Here is a 19,499-nt window from a genome sequence, read left to right as displayed (position 1 = left end):
TACACCCCACTGAACAGTGGAGACACATGGAGACGTTTCCCCCTTGATGTGGTGGTCAGTGGCTACACCCCACTGAACACTGTGAATAGTGGAGACACATGGAGACGTTTCCCCCTTGATGTGGAGGCTACACCCCACTGAACAGTGTGAACAGTGGAGACACATGGAGACGTTTACCCCTTGATGTGGTGGTCAGTGGCTACACCCCACCAAACACTGTGAACAGTGGAGACACATGGAGACGTTTCCCCCTTGATCATGTTGATGTGGTGGTCAGTGGCTACACCCCACCGAACACTGTGAACAGTGGAGACACATGGAGACGTTTCCCCCTTGATGTGGAGGCTACACCCCACTGAACAGTGTGAACAGTGGAGACACATGGAGACGTTTAACCCTTGATGTGGTGGTCAGTGGCTACACCCCACCGAACACTGAACAGTGGAGACACATGGAGACGTTTCCCCCTTGATCATGTTGATGTGGTGATCAGTGGCTACACCCCACCGAACACTGTGAACAGTGGAGACACATGGAGACGTTTCCCCCTTGATCATGTTGATGTGGTGGTCAGTGGCTACACCCCACCGAACACTGTGAACAGTGGAGACACAAGCTGACACCCACTGATAACCAGCGTGCCCAGTGGTCACACAGCAAGGTACCAGATACAACAAGAATCTCTTTTGCATATTTGGTGACAGGAAGTTTTGAATATAAGAATGGGTGTGTTTAACATATCAAGAAAGTTTGTTTCATGCTGAGCTGTGTTGGGCAGCGTTTACTGAGGCTTCCTGGTCTGTCTCAGCAAATATCATAAATTATCTCTTTTCTCTGACTGTGACAATGTTTGTTGTCACCATGGTAACACAGCAACTGGTTAGATAGGGTAATTAATAGTTTACAACTATTCCTTACATTTTGTAAACAAATGCAGTATCACAGCGTTAAAACATGAGACATATTTGGTGAGACTTTCGTTGATGTACCGAGACCAGAAAGAGTCTATCTTTGAAATATAGGTTTTGTCAGGCTCTAGCATAGTGGGGTGACTTTGTGGTGAATAATATTGCTGGTATGTATTTGAATTAGGTTATAAAAGAAACAGTGTCTGGGAAGGAGTGTGTCCTGCTTGCTTGATGACTGATTCCAATAAATCATAGCGTCACATGTCTCACATGTTCTGATGCCCCAGCCAAACCATCATGCTGAGTGGTATCATACCAGTGCTGAACTAATCTGCTTTAACTAAGGTCTGGACAACAGAATGGAATAAAAAATAAGAATAAATGCTATAAAATCATTGAGACAATTAAACGTAATGTCACTGCTTCTGTTTGATTTTAATATTTCCAGAAGAAGCACAAGGACCAACCAGAAGCGTCCAGCCTGCTTCACCTAAACAGTACTTCATATTTTTATTGGGGCGGTGGGGTAGTCTAGTGGTTAAAGCGTCTGCTCGTCACGCCGAAGACCTGGGTTCGAATCCCCACATGGGCACAATGTGTGACGCCCATTTCTGGTGTCCCCCCGCCATGATATTGCTGGAATATTGCTAAAAGCGCCGTAAAACCATACTCACTCACTCACTTACTGCTTCACCTAAACAGTACTTCATATCTTTATTAGACATGGAGGTCATCATGTCATCACAGGGCAGTGGAGAAGCCTTGTGGTTAAAGTGTTTTCTCATTTACCACACTGGTACAATCTGTAAAGTCCATTTCTAGTGTCCTCCAGTGATATTGCTGGAATATTGCTAAAAGCAGCATGAAACCATACTCACTCACTCACTTACTGACTGACTGACGTCATGGCACTCATTGGTTGTGGGGTGGGGCAGTCAGATAGAGCTGTCATCCAGTGAAGGTGAGCTCCTGTCCTTGACACTGGCTGATTCTGTTGTTACTGGTTCTGTTCTTGTCCACAGGTGTGCTGCTGCTGTGTGTTGGGCTGGCATCCGCTGATTCAGGTAAGTGTAGCTGGCTTACGACTCGTAGTTGTAGTGTTACACCTGACGTGAGTATAGGAGTCAGAGTCATCCTTGTCCTGTGTGGACTCGGTATGTCTCCAGCTCCAGCTGCAGCAAGTCACAACAGGTTATTGGGAACCTGGGTCCCCAGGAACCATTGGCTGTAAAAGGCAGCATAGTGGATGGTCTGGTTCAGGGACTTGGCTGAAATCTAGTCTTACGATCATCGTTGTGTTAAAGTAAAACCCTCATGTCTGGCCTCATACTGTTTACATCTCTGACTTTGATAGACCAGCGGAAACATGTGTGCTCAGGTTCATCATTCCTGATTGTGGTAATGGTTGTGTTTGTATGGCATGCACATCAGTCACATCCACATAATCCAAAACTTCCTTCCAATGGGCTAGCCATACTGTTTCATGATAATCATAACCATTGTTGAGTTTTTACCTATATTACAGGAGACTGAGACTGCTGCAGGTACAATATAACACTAGTCCGTTAGAGCTTATAAGATGTTACCATGGTACCTTGTGTGTACAGATTGCGCCAAGCAAGTGTTGACGGGCCGGAGCGGGGAGATACGGAGCAAGCAGATGCTGGTGTACCCCAGCAACTACTGTAAATACTGGTTTATAGAGGCCCCGGACAACGCTACCATCACCATCAGGTAATACGATTTCATTGTGCGTGGGACCCGTGAAGATCCGGGGTAGAATAGGTAGAATAAAAAGGCGACTATCTTGTCGTAAGAGGCGACTAACGGGATCGGGTGGTCAGTTTCGCTGACTCGGTTGACACATGTCATCGGTTCCCAATTGTGCAGATCGATGCTCATGCTGTTGATCACTGGATTGTCTGGTCCAGACTCGATTATTTACAGACCGCCGCCATATAGCTGGAATATTGCTGAGTGCGGCGTAAAACTAAACTCACTCACTCACTCACTCATTGTGCGTGGTTAACCGTATACATGATGGACACAAGGTTCTCAGTTCTACATTTCATGGGGTGTTGTTCACACGTGGATTTTCATTCCCCAGTCATAAATATTACCTTCCAATATTGCCTGTCATACACTCAATCATTGTGTACACAACAAGTCTCTTAGACATCTGACTTACAACAGCCTTCTCCTCAAAACCCTCGTACGGTCCCCAGCCAGACTGCCAAGAGAGCAAACAATTTACTGTTCTGTTTGGTACGTGTTTATAACCTAGAGACGTCCCAGAATTGCACAACTCATTAATACGTCTCTTGATGTGTGTATCTATACTAAACTCCAAAAGTAACGCGACACTCGGTTGTCATTTCCTTCGTGATGATAGTATTTGTGCATTTGTTTAGATAATAAGTACTGATTATGGTTGTATGGATGTCTTACCCAGGCATTTCATAGACAAGATTCCTCCTTTGCTGCCATTTCTGTCATCGCGCTGTGTTTGTTCATATCAACACTGTCCCTGGCAAAAGGCATAATCACTATACCCAAACGCAACCAGTGTCGCTCGCTGTCACATTCCCCGTGTCATGACCTGCACGTGCATGTGAAACGTATGTCACATTCACATTTAGCACGTGCGAATCAGCAGAACCTGAATGTAACATTCGTTGACAATCTGATAAGAAATGCCACGACTGAATAATGATGCGAGATTACGGACGCTAGGCTTGCTTGATGCTGGCATGAGAGTCCCTAATGTTGCACAACAACTTGGTGTCCATCGTGCAACCTTATACAGACTTCTGGAACGCCATAACCAAACCAATACCATAAGAGATCGTCAGCGAAGTGGTCGCCCGAGGGTGACGACCTACAGACAGGATCGTTACATTGTGAACTCCCATTTACGTAACAGATTCCTTGAAGCCACGACGACAGCCAATCAAACCATTGGTATCCACAATCGGCCTGTTTCTGCGGCTACAATACGTCGACGTCTAAGGGCAAACGCACTACACTGTCGTAGGCCTTATGTTGGTCCTATCCTAACTGCTCGACATCGACAACAGAGGCTTCTGTCGGCACGACAGCACCTGAATTGGAGACACATGCAGTGGCGTAACATTGTCTTCACTGATGAGAGCCGATTTTGTGCCCATGTCACCGACAGCCGTGTCAGGATCTGGCGTTGAAGAAATGATCGATTCTGTGCCCCCTGTACATGTTTTGGAAACTGACCGTTGGGTAGAGCATTCCATTATGATCTGGGGATTAATCAGTTGGGACAGGCGGGTACAACCTGTCATTTTCCAAAACAGGTCATGGAAGAGGTGTACTGCACAACGTTATGTGGATGAGGTGTTGCGACCTGTTGTCATCCCACTTTTCGCTGCCAGACCCCAGTTGGTTCTCCAGCAGGACAACGCGAGAGCACACACCCGCCAGACTCACCCAACAATTCCTGACTGTCAATAACATCCAGATGATGAACTGGCCAGCTCTTAACCCGAACCTCAACCCCATGGAACACCTGTGGGACGAGATTGACAGACGTCTACGTCAGAGACCAGCTCTCATACGGAATCGGCGTCAGCTCGGACAATCAGTTTTAGATGTGTACAACAACATCCCCCGTGCCTTCATTAGGCATCTGTTCATAGCCATGAGGAGGCGTTGTTTGGCTGTAGTCAACAAAAATGGTGGCCATACCTGATAGTGACGGTTCTGTATGCCATGATAACATGACAGTGTGGTAAGAGACATTTAGTCTAACATCCCGGTTATCATTGTTTAATGTCAGTAAAAAACTTGCAAAATGCCACATCAGTTGTTGTTTATTGCATTTGTTTTAGAACTTGAGCGCTGTGTTAGCTATCACGACCACAAGTAATTGGTACCTTGTTTTATATGAGACTGGTTGTCGCGTTTCTTTTGGAGTTGAGTATATATTCTAATCACATTCATCAAAATTATGCTATATTCAGCTTGACTAAATGGATATCACATCAATGAAATATTCCATCGATTGTTAACAGAAAAACTTCAAACGTTTCCTTATCGTGACCATACTGTTTACTTCTCTGTCCCTCAACCCGAGACACGGTGGAAACATTCTGTGTTATGTTCCCCAAGAACAGTAAAAACATCTCACCCGAACGCTCCCCACCATTTTCACCCAAAGGGATGGTTGGGAAAACATTTCTGTGTTTTCTAGCAAGCCATCCTTTCAAAATTATGAAATTAACCTTGGATTACCTTTTCAAGGGCCTTTATGCATCATACCTATTGATTATTGGTTTATTTTAATGTTGACTAATGTTAACTTAATGTTGATCAATGTTAACTTAATGTTGATCAATGTTAACTCAATGTTGATCAATGTTAACTTAATATTGACCAGTGTTTGCTCACTGTTGGGCAATACTAACCTTAATGTTGACCAATGTTTACTTCATATTTACCAATGTTTGCCCTCTGTTGACCAATATTAACTCAATGTTGACCAATATTTGCTCTCTGTTGACCAATCTTAACTCAATGTTGACCAATATTTGCTCACTGTTAACCAATGTTAACTCAATGTTGACCAATATTTGCTCACTGTTGACCAATGTTACCTCAATGTTGACCAATATTTGCTCACTGTTGACCAATGTTACCTCAATGTTGACCAATATTTGTTCACTGTTAACCAATGTTACCTCAATGTTGACCAATATTTGCTCACTGTTAATGCGTTTTAACTCACATTTACCATCAGGACTGAGATAGTTCAATGACTTTCTGTGTTCTACCATGTGTAAAAATGGGAGACTCTCATTTATGAATGTGTTTTATTCCAGCTTTGATTCCCTGAACGTGGCCAGCAGCTCCAACGGCAAGTGCAGTGTGAACTCTGTCACGATTGGCCCGATGGCACAGACCAAATATTGCCAGACGTCTCCCCGCCACACCTACATTGCCAGCGTGAAGGGAGGGCACGTGTGGATCTTCTTCAGCACGCAGCAAGTGGAGAACAACTACTTTGCACTGAAGTATATTGTTGGTGAGGAATCGTACCCAGGCAGGGCGAGTCGGACCTTTGTGGTGACAATGCTAGAAAGCATTGAAAGGAGACGAAGTGGCAGGATTTAGTAATGTCTAGTATATTTTTCCTTATCCTGACTCGTGCTATATGCTTATCTCCCTTTTCCTTCGAACGCTACGTGGAAAATTGAATCCCTTTGCTCCCTGAAGCAAACGTAAAATCACTCACCCAATTGGGTTGCCTCCCTTTGGCTTCTCCCCCCCCCCTGTGTCCCACGTGACCAACACATAGGCATGTTCTTGTCACTCTCTCATGAATTCCCAGCACGCCCTCGAACCTACAGGCAGATCTTAAGTGCTGAGAGGGGACGGTTAGGAGGGCCTTTCAAATCATGTGTCAGGATAAGTGTAAAATATCAGTTACATTTTCTGAATATGATACTCACGAAACACCCTGGTGTCTTGTTTTACGGAGATATACTGTTTTGCTGGTAGGCTGAATGACTGTTGTGTTTTGCAGGGAAAGTGCCCCAGTATACACGGTGTGGGCCAGGGGAGAAGCGATGCAGCAACATGAAGTGTATCCTTGAGGAGTGGTGGTGTAATGGACGTGATGAGTGTGGAGATAACAGCGACGAGTCTTTTTGTGTCACAAGTAAGTGTTGCCAGCTTCAGTGAATGAAGGACAAGCTGCAAGCCTGTAGCAATGTGTCATCACATCCTTGTTCTCTGACAGAGGTACTGTCTTCAGCTACATGCTAATCCTCTACATCTGTGTTCCAGCCACTCCTGCCCCAGCATGCCTCCATCCGTCTATCACGTGTCGTGATGTCCACACCGGTCAACAGATCTGTCTCAGTCGGAACTACCAGTGTGATGGAAAGCCGGACTGTCTCACCAGGCTAGACGAATCCAATGCCCTATGTCCCCAGAGTAAGTACTCTCTGTCACCAGACTGTAAGGCAGTATCTTCTCACACTACGGCGGTGAGGTAGCCTAGTGGATTAAGCGTTGGCACGTCACACTGACAATTCCCCACATTGGTACAGTGGTGTCCCCCACCGGATATTGCTGGAATATTGCTGACAGCTGCGTAAAACCATACGCACACACTACTGCTGTAAGGACAGAGCGCATCCTAAGGGCCCACAGACTGGTTTTTGAATGATCTGATGTGGACAGCATTGTGTGCTGTGTTTGCCCGAGTCAAAGCAGGTTATTGTAGAATTTAGAAAATATTTGATAGCAAAATACAGGAGGATATCCTATAGAAGCTGGATGTGAGATACATAGACTGTGAGGATTCCGGGGATATCCTGCAGGTTCTGTGCAGTGTTCGAAATAATGGCCAGCCCAGAGGCCCAGCACCGGTTGTTATTGTATCGAGCCGGCAGTTTCAAATATTTCCAGGCCCTTGTGGTCTTCAGTAGATTATCCGTCTTTTTCAGCTGGAATCTTTCACCTGTTTTTTTTTCTTTATTAACGTTAGGGAATCATCCATGATCCATCATGTTACGCATCAGAGAAGGTACCCAACAAAACCTCCAGGCACATTATATCACTGTTACATCTGTGTTTCAGCAACCACACCGAGCCCACACTGTTCCCACCCATCAATGACATGCTATGATATTCACACGGGTACCAGGGTCTGCCTCAGTCCAGAGTACCAGTGTAATGGCCGCAATGACTGTATCAATGGAGCGGACGAGTCTCAGAGCATTTGTCATAAAGGTCAGTAGTGTATTGATATGTATGTCCCCATCAGGGGGACGGATTGGCAAGGAAGTAGTTTTATAAAATAAAAACAGCGCGACACATGGACTAAATGCAACACAGAGGTAGAATTTGACATCGGCTGAATACCACACATGGTGTAACACAGACACATGCAGGACACATAGTGTAACACAGACACATGCACGACACATAATGTAACACAGACACATGCAGGACACATAGTGTAACACAGACACATGCAGGACACATGGTGTAACACAGACACATGCAGGACACATAATGTAACAGACATGTAGGACACAGTGTAACACAGACACATGCAGGACACATAGTGTAACAGACACATGCAGGACACACAGCATAACAGACACATGCAGGACACAGTGTAACACAGACACATGCAGGACACATGGTGTAACACGGACACAGTGTAACAGACCTATGCAGGACACATGGTGTAACACAGACACATGCAGGACACATGGTGTAACACGGACACATAGTGTAACCGACACATGCAGGACACAAAGTGTAACACAGACACATTTAGGACACATGGTGTAACACGGACACACAGTTTAACACAGACACATGCAGGACACACAGCGTAACAGACACATGCAGGACACACAGTGTAACACAGACACATGCAGGACACACAGTGTAACACAGACACATGCAGGACACATGGTGTAACAGACATGCAGGACACATGATGTAACACGGACACAGTTTCACAGGCACATGCAAGACACACAGCGTAACAGACATATGCAGGACACATGGTGTAACACAGACACATGCAGGACACATGGTGTAACACAGACACATGCAGGACACAGTGTAAAACAGACACATGCAGGACACATAGTTTAACACAGACACATGGAGGACACATAGTATAACAGACTCATGCAGGACACACGGTGTAACACAGACACATACATGACACATGGTGTAACACTGACACATGCAAGACACATGGTGTAACACGGACACATGCAGGACACAGTGTTACACAGACACGTGCAGGGCACATGGTGTAACAGACACATGCAGGACACACAGTGTAACACAGACACATGGAGGGCACATGGTGTAACACAGACACATGGAGGACACATGGTGTAACACAGACACATGCAGGACACATGGTGTAACACAGACACATGCAGGACACATGGTGTAACACAGACACATGGAGGACACATAGTGTAACACAGACACAAGCACGACACACAGTGTAACACAGATACATGCAGGACCCACGGTGTAACAGAGACACATGCAGACACATGTCGTTACACAGACACATGCAGGACACATAGTGTAAGACATACACATGCAGGACACATGGTGTAACACAGACACTTGCAGGACACATGGTGTAACACAGACTCATGCAGGACACATGGTGTAACACAGACACTTGCAGGACACATGGTGTAACACAGACACTTGCAGGACACATAGTGTAACAGACACATGCAGGACACATGGTGTAACACAGACACTTGCAGGACACAGTGTGTAACACAGACACATGCAGGACACAGTGTGTAACACAGACTCATGCAGGACACAGTGTGTAACACAGACACATGCAGGACACAGTGTGTAACACAGACACATGCAGGACACAGTGTAACACAGACACATGCAGGACACATGGTGTAACACTGACACATGCAGGACACATGGTGTTACACAGACACATGCAGGACACATAGTGTAACACAGACACATGCAGGACACATGGTGTAACACAGACACATGCAGGACACATAGTGTAACACAGAGACATGCAGGACACACGGTGTAACACAGAGACATGCAGGACACATGGTGTAACACAGACACATGCAGGACACATATTGTAACACAGACACATGCAGGACACATGGTGTAACACAGACACATGCAGGACACACAGTGTAACACAGACACATGCAGGACACATGGTGTAACACAGACACATGCAGGACACAGTGTGACAGACACATGCAGGACACATGGTGTAACACAGACACATGCAGGACACATATTGTAACACAGACACTTTCAGGACACATACTGTAACACAGACACATGCAGGACACATAGTGTAACACAGACACATGCAGGACACATACTATGCAATTCACAGACACACCAGAATATGGAGGGACAAACAGAGACAGGTGCACCAGACAACCATATACATAGTGTAACACAGACACATGCAGGACATATGGTGTAACACAGACACATGCAGGACACATGGTGTAACACAGACACATGCAGGACACATAGTGTAACACAGACACATGCAGGACACATAGTGTAACACAGACACATGCAGGACAAACAGAGACAGGTGCACCAGACAACCATATACAGAGAAGGAGGCAGAGCATTTGTTGCATCTCTGCCCAACCATAGTAAAAAAATGTACGATAAGAGATATTGGCAAACACCAAAAAAAAAAGTGTTTGTCAACAGAAACACCTATACTTACTTGGCAGAATGCAGTTCATTGACATAGTAAACACTGAATAGATGTATGTACTTTTAAAGTAGTTTCAGCAAGGTGCCCACATAGGCACATGTATCAGATCATGATTAGTTTTCATTTCATTCATTTTTCGGACCATGTTCCCAAGTGTACTGGATTGGCTTATTGCACTGATTAAACTGTCCACCATAGAGGAATATTGTTTGTTCCAACGCGTAAGAAAGTGCTGTGAAGTGTTGACAGCTGACAAATGTAGCAGCTTTTATGTGGACTACTATATTGATTCCAGCCACCACTGACCGCCCCACATGTTCCCCGCAGTCCATCCCCTGCAATGATGTCCAGACACGCAAGTGGACTTGCCTCAAACCAGAGTACCAGTGTAATGGTCAACAGGACTGCGCCAACGCCGTGGATGAGTTACAGGAACTCTGTCCTAAATGTGAGTCATTCTATGTCCTACATATCCGTCATTCTACCTGAACATATGACGGAGTTGCTGGTCTGTATTATAGCATTGTTTTCAAAAAAATCTCCTCCATGACGATCGAGGTTTATGCAGTCACCAGCAGTCTACATTTGTCATAAGAGACAAGTTACATGTGGTCAGACTCTCTCATTTGTTTGATGCTTGTCATAATATCCCAGGGCTGGTTGGGTAGCCTAGTGGTTAAAGCGTTCGCTCGTCACATCGAGGACCCACATTCGATTCCCCTCACATCGAGGACCCACATTCGATTCCCCCCATGATATTGCTGGAATATTGGCGTAAAACTAAACTCACTCACTCACTCACTCATTCATTTGTGTAGATCGATGCTCGTGACATCAGCCACTGGTCCAGACTCGATTATCTTCAGCTTTCCATCATGTAGCTGACTTATTCCCAAGTATGGCATGAAACAAACAAAACAGTATTAACCAGATGATAAAGGTTTAGTGATTAATGTTTAGCAAAGTTTGTATTTGTAGTTGTATTAGTTGTTGTTTTTGTTATCAGACCAGCCTTGTGGTGGGCTACTGCACGACATCTTTGGCACCCTGACCTCGCCGCGCTATCCCCGTGACTACCCCAACAGCAAGGACTGCGCGTGGACGATTCACGCCGGGAACCCCGGAGACATAGTGCAGCTGCGCTTCTCCAGCTTCAACCTGCAGCACGAACGCAACACCGACTACGTATCGGTGTACAACGGCAGGAGCAGCAGCAGTCCACTGATAGGGACCTACTACGGAGGAAACAAACCTCCGGCTGTCATTGAGGGGTCCAGCAACTGGATGTACATCAAGTTCCATTCTGATCAGCACTACCCAGAACAAGGATTCAATGCTACCTTCCAACAAAAAGGTGAGTGTCGTTGATGTCTCCATTAGTGTTGGCCCTATTGTTGATTGCATGGTGGATGCTAACACTCCATACATGTAACAGTTCAGTAAGATAGCTACAGTTATAGTTACAGCTGGTGTGGCAGGGCCATACTTGATACGTTATTGGACCTGGTGAGTTCAATATTGCCAATACATATTAACTCCATACCCTGAGCCTGATAGGCGTGAAGAACTGGGTTAGAATTGATCTTCAGTAACCCATGCTTGTCGTAAGAGGCCACTATGGGGATCGGGTGGTCAGGCTCGCTGACTTGGTTGACACATGTCATCGTATCCCAGTTGCGTAGATCGATGCTGATGCTGTTGATCCCTGGATCGTCTAGTCCAGACTTGATTGTTTAAAGACCGTCAGCCAGTCTGCAGGATTGCCACAGATTTTTTTTAAGGTTGCGACAATTGGGGTTAATTTTCACATCCAGGAATATTTCTGTGCACAGGTCAGTGTATCCCAGGGCTCCAGGAGGCCTGCAGGATGGAGAGCGAGTGCTACCACGTCAGCGAGAAGTGTGACGGAGTGTGGAACTGCCCTGAACATGGATCCGATGAACTTGGATGTGGTAAGTCCAATATAGCTGGGAATGTGTCAGTACTCTGTTTTATGTTTGTAATTATGTTTGTTTCCTGCACAAGACCTTTCATTGTATCAATATGAAACTATGCAAATCTTTGAGTCTAGCTATGACTGGATCCTGTTGTTCCCACGGAAACCAAACACCGTTTGTTTACGATTGTAATATAAGCTGGTGGCAGGGATAAGACTGACTGTATTTGTTGATGTACAGTGAAACCTGCCAACAACGGCACATGTCTAATCCGGCACACTGTCCAAACCGGCATAAAATTTTGGTCCCTCCGTATTTCGGAACGACTTTCCGGTCCCAGCACGACTTTCCAGTCCCAGCAAGTGATTTTAACTGTGATTAACACTGTCTAAACCGGCACGGGTATGAGCAGTCCAATCAAGGACCCATAATCCAATACACTAATTAATCCTCTTGGCGCGCAAGAAAATCAGGAAGTAGTGATTGCGCGATGAATCAAACGCTCGAAGCCGGCATGGGTATGAGCAGTCCAATCAGGGTCCCTTAATCCAATACACTCCTCTCGGGACGCTAGATTAAAAGTTTGACAAGAAATGGCAGCCATGTTGGAAAATTATCATCACTGTCTAATCCGGCACCCTGTCTAAACCGGCATTTTATTTCGGTCCTGTTGGGTGCCGGTTTAGACAGGTTTCATTGTACTTTGTTTTGGATATGAGAGTCACATGGTATTTTCCAGATCGGTGTGGGACACTCCAGTTCAGCTGTGGGTCTGGCAGCACATGCTACTCCAGACAGGACCGGTGCAATGGCGGCAGTCAATGTCACAATCACGCTGATGAGAAAAACTGTAGTAAGTAGACAGGGAAATAGTATCTAGAGCAGTCAATGTCACAATCACGCTGATGAGAAAAACTGTAGTAAGTAGACAGGGAAATAGTTTCTAGAGCAGTCTATGTCACAATCATGCTGATGAGAAAAACTGTAGTAAGTAGACAGGGAAATAGTATCTAGAGCAGTCAATGTCACAATCATGCTGATGAGAAAAACTGTAGTAAGTAGACAGGAAAATAGTATCTAGAGCAGTCAATGTCACAATCACGCTGATGAGAAAAACTGTAGTAAGTAGACAGGGAAATAGTATCTAGAGCAGTCAATGTCACAATCATGCTGATGAGAAAAACTGTAGTAAGTAGACAGGAAAATAGTATCTAGAGCAGTCAATGTCACAATCACGCTGATGAGAAAAACTGTAGTAAGTAGACAGGGAAATAGTTTCTAGAGCAGTCTATGTCACAATCATGATGATGAGAAAAACTGTAGTAAGTAGACAGGAAAATAGTATCTAGAGCAGTCAATGTCACAATCATGCTGATGAATAAAACTGTAGTAAGTAGACATGGAAATAGTATCCAGTGAAGTCAATGTCACAATCACGCTGATGAGAAAAACTGTAGTAAGTAGACAGGGAAATAGTATCTAGAGCAGTCAATGTCACAATCATGCTGATGAGAAAAACTGTAGTAAGTAGACAGGAAAATAGTATCTAGAGCAGTCAATGTCACAATCATGCTGATGAGAAAAACTGTAGTAAGTAGACAGGGAAATAGTATCCAGTGAAGTCAATGTCACAATCACGCTGATGAGAAAAACTGTAGTAAGTAGACAGGGAAATAGTATCTAGTGAAGTCAATGTCACAAACACTCTGATGAGAAAAACTGTAGTAAGTAGACAGGAAAATAGTATCTAGAGTAGTCAATGTCACAATCACGCTGATGAGAAAAACTGTAGTAAGTAGACAGGAAAATAGTATCCAGTGAAGTCAATGTCACAATCACTCTGATGAGAGAAATTGTAGTAAGTTGACAGGAAAATAGTATCTAGAGCAGTCAATGTCACAATCACTCTGATGAGAGAAATTGTAGTAAGTTGACAGGAAAATAGTATCTAGAGCAGTCAATGTCACAATCATGCTGATGAAAAAAACTGTAGTAAGTAGACAGGGAAGTAGTATCAAGTGAAGTCAATGTCACAATCACGCTGATGAGAAAAACTGTAGTAAGTAGGCAGGGAAGTAGTATCCAGTGAAGTCAATGTCACAATCACGCTGATGAGAAAAACTGTAGTAAGTAGACAGGGAAATAGTATCTAGAGCAGTCAATCAATGTCACAATCACGCTGATGAGAAAACTGTAGTAAGTAGACAGGGAAATTGTATCTAGAGCAGTCAATCAATGTCACAATCATGCTGATGAAAACATTGTAGTAGGTAGACAGGGAAATAGTATCTAGGGTTGTAGCCAGAGAAACTAGATATGCAGTCTATACATCATTGTACATTCCTCCCCTTAGTCCCTTCTTGAAGACATTTGTGCTGAAAGCAACATGGCATTCATCCTGTAGCCTATTATTAAGTGGGAATTCAGATAAGGATCTTTATGCTCCAAGGATCTTAATGCTTCCTTAAACACCATAGTAAAACTGAATACTGTTCAAGGCTGTTGTTTGCCTCAACATTGTCGACCCGTGAAGGTCCGGGTTAGAATGAACCTTCAGTAACCCATGCTTGTCGTAAGAAGCAACTGATGGGATCAGGTGGTCAGGCTCGCTGAATTGGTTGACACATGTCATCGGTTCCCAATTGCGCAGATCGATGCTCATGCTGTTGATAACTGGATTGTCTGGTCCAGACACAATTATTTACAGACCACCGCCATATAGCTGGAATATTGCTGAGTGCGGCGTAAAACTAAACTCACTAACTAACTCAACATTGTCAATCACTCCATCAGTGCAGGACAAAAAGGGATGAATTGGTCCTCAGCAAAGTGTGACTGGCTGGAATGTTGCTGTATATAACTTGAAACAACAGACCCAATCAACAAGACAAACAGCGTTTTTCAGGGATGATGTTAACACATCAGAATCGCCAACATCTAGAATTGCTTCCCTTTGTTTCAGCTGCCCAGCAATGCAGCTCTCACAAGGGTCTGTTCCTGTGCAAGAATAAACGTTGCATCTATGAGACATGGGAGTGCGACCGCACTGATGACTGTGATGATCACTCTGATGAAGATGGATGTCCTTCACCTTGTGAGTTTCCTAATCTTCACTGTTAAGTATTCCAACCAATGCATAACTGTCTGAAACTTTATATTTACATTAGTTTCTTATACATATTTTACTGATTATTTTAACCTCTCACATGATATAGATCCTAGGAATTGATAATCACCAACGCCTGATGTCAGCAGAGTTATGAATGTGTTTATGCCAGATCTATCTGAATTTTTTATGATTCCACTATTTTTAAGATGTTTTGGATAAAGATTGTGACAGATAGATACTATTTTCCAGTGTGTGGACCCCCAGTTAGAATAGATCCCCATCAACCTGGGGATCAGACTTGGTTGATTGTCTTTCTTGACATACTGTGTGGATAGCTGCAAACATTATTGATCATTGTCTGTTCCAAACTTGATTATCAACAAGCCATCAATAAGCCAAAATATTGTTGTGTTTACCAATAAACAACGTTGACGTGATACTTAATGGCATGTTGTTTGTTTGCAGTCTTCACCCGGCGTGTGATCGTCGCTGCGGTCACCGGCTCCCTCATCTGTTCTCTGCTGCTGGTCATCGCCCTCGGCTGTATATGTAAGGTGTATGCGCTACGGATGAACGAACAGTACGGCCCGCGACACGAGAGTCCTCTCAGCCGTCTACAAGCCGAGTTTCTACGTCGGCGTGCCCCACCTCCTCCTTACCACGAGGCCATGTTGACATCGAGACCATATGAAGAAGCCCGTCAGGAATATTTAAATCAGTCACGTGATCAGCATAGACGAAGATCCAGAGACCGGCGGAGAAATCAGCAATTGCCGCCAACCCCTGAAGAACCATCATCACATCAGATAGTGAATGAGAATGCAGATGATCATCAGCTAGCAGGAGGTAATGACGTTCAGCTGATATCTCTAAACTCCACACATTTACAGACTGCCAATATGGATACATCTTCCACTGTGGAACTCATTCCTCCATCTACAGAAAGTGATTCCGAAGACAGTCAGGCTGGGACGTACAACAATGGGAACGTCGCTGATGACGATGACAACGACTCCGTTCTGCTGGATCTCACGGACGGAGTTGGCTTAACAGCATCCTGGCGGTCACTGTCTCAACGGAGCAGTGATGAGGAACAGTCGCCAGAACACGTCCCCTCTGATCCTGGTTGTGATAGTGCTGACTCGGCTAGTGCAAGCCTATCAGTGGATAACATGACACTAACTCTACACGAGTCTCTTGACAAGGAGAATGGTGTGGAGGTGAGCGAGTCGGACCCTGTGTTGAAGGATATCACTGATAAGGAAACAGGTGACCAACACCCAGCACGGCGGCCATCAGTAGAGGAAGTCCACAACTCCGTCTCCACGCCCGTGCCTCATGATCAGAACACTGGCCCCGAACCAACACTTATCAAACACCAGTGAAGTCTGACGGTAGACTGATAGTCACAGATCACAGATTACTTAATATATTTCCTTCATGATTATGCTGACTGTTTGGATATGAACGTCTCGCATACATTACGAAATCCTGAGAGTATAACATCCTTTTGTACCCCGGGGACTGGGATGACCAGTTTGTCCTGATCATTTAATCAGATTTCTGTATCAAGTATGTCATCAGCTATTTGCTTATGCCATTGTTGTGTTACATCTGTTTCAGTTGCTTCTGTGACCAGTCATGTTGAGTTGTAGTTGACACTGTCATTCATGTCCTTCCTGCACCAGCCATGTTGGGTTGTGGTCGACACTGTCATACATGTGCTTCCTGGAGCAGCCATGTTGAGTTGTGGTCGACACTGTCATACATGTGCTTCCTGGAGCAGCCATATTGAGATGTGGTCGACACTGTCATACATGTGCTTCCTGGAGCAGCCATGTTGAGATGTGGTCGACACTGTCGTTCATGTGCTTCCTGGATCAGCCATGTTGAGTTGTGGTCGACACTGTCATACATGTGCTTCCTGGAGCAGCCATGTTGAGATGTGGTCGACACTGTCGTTCATGTGCTTCCTGGATCATCCATGTTGAGTTGTGGTCAACACTGTCATACATGTGCTTCCTGGAGCAGCCATGTTGAGTTGTGGTCGACACTGTCGTACATGTGCTTCCTGGAGCAGCCATGTTGAGATGTGGTCGACACTGTCGTTCATGTGCTTCCTGGATCATCCATGTTGAGTTGTGGTCGACACTGTCGTTCATGTGCCTTCCTGTCATGACCTATGCATTCCGTGACATTGTAGTCGGGTCCAGCAACATATCAGCAAAATATTCCGACTTTCACAATCCTGTAAGTGATGTTCTGATTGGTCAGATGAAAGGTTGTTCTGATGTAATGATATGTGCTCCAGTCTCTGTGTAGTGGTAGTGAGAACTAAGATCTGATCTGAGATTGGTGTTGAATCGGTGGGACAGTCGGGCTCTGACTGTGTTGTCATACCCAGACAGCATCCATTATTGCTCATGCCGTCAGCCATTGTGTCTGGGTGTCTATTTAGGGGGTGGTCTGATGCGGTCAGCCATTGTGTCTGGGTGTCTATTTAGGGGGTGGTGTGATGCCGTCATCCATCGTGTCCGGGTGTCTATTTAGGGGGTGGTGGGATGCAGTCAGCATGTTGCCCACTGATGTTAATGACAGAATAACTCACTCACCTAAGTAAATATATTTCATTCATTGGCAGTAACTGAAATGTTGCAGTTCTGCTGGAGCACAGCTGTGTCGTGCCAGTCTGTCTGCCAGAAGTTTGGTTAGTGCTGTGTGTATCATTATACTGATTATACAAACATTCTGTGCTTTACATTCTGAATATTTTGTTCCTCTCAACGCTATCAACTCCGAGTGTTATTATAAGATTTGCATGGATTATTCCTGGGATGGAAACTTTTCTCCAGCCAGTGTAGCAGCTTCATCTGCTTCATTGATGCATGTTTCTATACTTTAGCCACTTTTATATGGACGAAATGTGTTTGTTTTTCTCGTTATATGCTCATTAACAGAATTAGTATTTAGTATTAACAGGATAATTCCGTAGCATCCCAAGGTAGGGCCTACTGCTGTGATGGACAACGGGGGTGAAGATTTCACAGTGTTGGTTGCTGTATGTGATTATATGGACAGGAATCTCTAGCATAACTTATTTCGTATTTCATGTTCCTTCTGTTATGTTATTTCATGCTAATTATAGAGGCAATAAATAGACACACAACATGTAAGCCTTCAATCTCAAAATATCACCACATAAAAACGTTGTGTCATGAGATAGGTGACATGAGATGTGTCTCCATCTGAAACCTTGTGTCTGCATGAGACACGAGATGTGTCACCGACAGAGACATGGTGTCTGCATGTGACATGAGATGTGTCTCCATCTGAGACATGGTGACTGCATGAGACATGAGATGTGTCTCCATCTGAAACCTGGTGTCTGCATGAGACATGAGATGTGTCTCCATCTGAGACATGGTGTCTGCATGAGACACGAGATGTTTCCATTTGAGACATGGTGTCTGCATGAGACATGAGATGTGTTTCCATCTGAGACATGGTGTCTGCATGTGACATGAGATGTGTTTCCAGCTGAGACATGGTGTCTGCAGGTGACATGAGATGTGTTTCCATCTGAAACCTGGTGTCTGCATGTGACATGAGATGTGTCTCCATCTGAGACATGGTGTCTGCATGAGACACGAGATGTGTCTCCATCTGAGACATGGTGTCTGCATGTGACATGAGATGTGTTTCCATCTGAGACATGGTGTCTGCATGTGACATGAGATGTGTCTCCATCTGAGACATGGTGTCTGCATGAGACATGAGATGTGTCTCCATCTGAGACATGGTGTCTGCATGAGACATGAGATGTGTTTCCATCTGAGACATGGTGTCTGCATGAGACACGAGATGTTTCCATTTGAGACATGGTGTCTGCATGAGACACGAGATGTTTCCATTTGAAACCTGATGTGTGTGAGACATGAGATGTGTCTCCATCTGAGACATGGTGTCTGCATGAGACATGAGATCTGTCTCCATCTGAAACTTGCTGTCTGCATGAGATGTGTCTCCATCTGAGACATGGTGTCTGCATGAGATATGAGATCTGTCTCCATCTGAAACTTGCTGTCTGCATGAGATGTGTCTCCATCTGAGACATGGTGTCGGCATGAGATATGAGATCTGTCTCCATCTGAAACTTGCTGTCTTCATGAGACAAGAGATGTGTCTCCATCTGAGACATGGTGTCTTCATGAGAAGACATGAGGCAGGGGATAACTGAGAGAGGCTAACAATGCTGTCAGCGCAAACACCTTATATATATTTTT

General features: G+C 44.8%; 1 protein-coding gene and 1 long non-coding RNA gene across 3 annotated transcripts in view; one reads left to right on the top strand and one right to left on the bottom strand.

The window, feature by feature from the left end:
* The window catches only part of LOC124259696 (low-density lipoprotein receptor-related protein 12-like), a 31,575-nt gene extending 13,191 nt beyond the window's left edge, over nucleotides 1–18,384 (top strand). The window contains exons 2-13 of one of the 2 annotated variants that reach the window (XM_046693887.1): nucleotides 1,931–1,972; nucleotides 2,516–2,642; nucleotides 5,759–5,961; nucleotides 6,463–6,597; nucleotides 6,726–6,875; nucleotides 7,524–7,676; nucleotides 10,466–10,618; nucleotides 11,177–11,524; nucleotides 12,003–12,122; nucleotides 12,847–12,960; nucleotides 15,070–15,201; nucleotides 15,682–18,384. In XM_046693887.1, coding sequence (XP_046549843.1) covers nucleotides 1,931–1,972; nucleotides 2,516–2,642; nucleotides 5,759–5,961; nucleotides 6,463–6,597; nucleotides 6,726–6,875; nucleotides 7,524–7,676; nucleotides 10,466–10,618; nucleotides 11,177–11,524; nucleotides 12,003–12,122; nucleotides 12,847–12,960; nucleotides 15,070–15,201; nucleotides 15,682–16,601 — 2,597 coding nt within the window. In that variant the 3' untranslated portion in view covers nucleotides 16,602–18,384. The remainder of the gene's footprint in view (nucleotides 1–1,930; nucleotides 1,973–2,515; nucleotides 2,643–5,758; nucleotides 5,962–6,462; nucleotides 6,598–6,725; nucleotides 6,876–7,523; nucleotides 7,677–10,465; nucleotides 10,619–11,176; nucleotides 11,525–12,002; nucleotides 12,123–12,846; nucleotides 12,961–15,069; nucleotides 15,202–15,681) is intronic. The other variant, XM_046693886.1, reaches the window with a different exon arrangement.
* On the bottom strand, nucleotides 18,348–18,690 carry LOC124259698. The gene is made up of 2 exons (XR_006893893.1): nucleotides 18,511–18,690; nucleotides 18,348–18,468 (listed from the first exon to the last, which is right to left on the bottom strand). It is a non-coding gene; the product is annotated as an uncharacterized LOC124259698 (long non-coding RNA).
* Nucleotides 18,691–19,499: the final 809 nt, after the last annotated feature.

This window comes from Haliotis rubra, unplaced genomic scaffold, assembly GCF_003918875.1.
Source record: "Haliotis rubra isolate DU_JTF1 unplaced genomic scaffold, ASM391887v1 Scf733, whole genome shotgun sequence".
Lineage (NCBI taxonomy): Eukaryota > Metazoa > Mollusca > Gastropoda > Lepetellida > Haliotidae > Haliotis > Haliotis rubra.
Note: the sequence above shows the minus strand (reverse complement) of the source record. Positions and strands in the feature narration are given on the sequence as shown.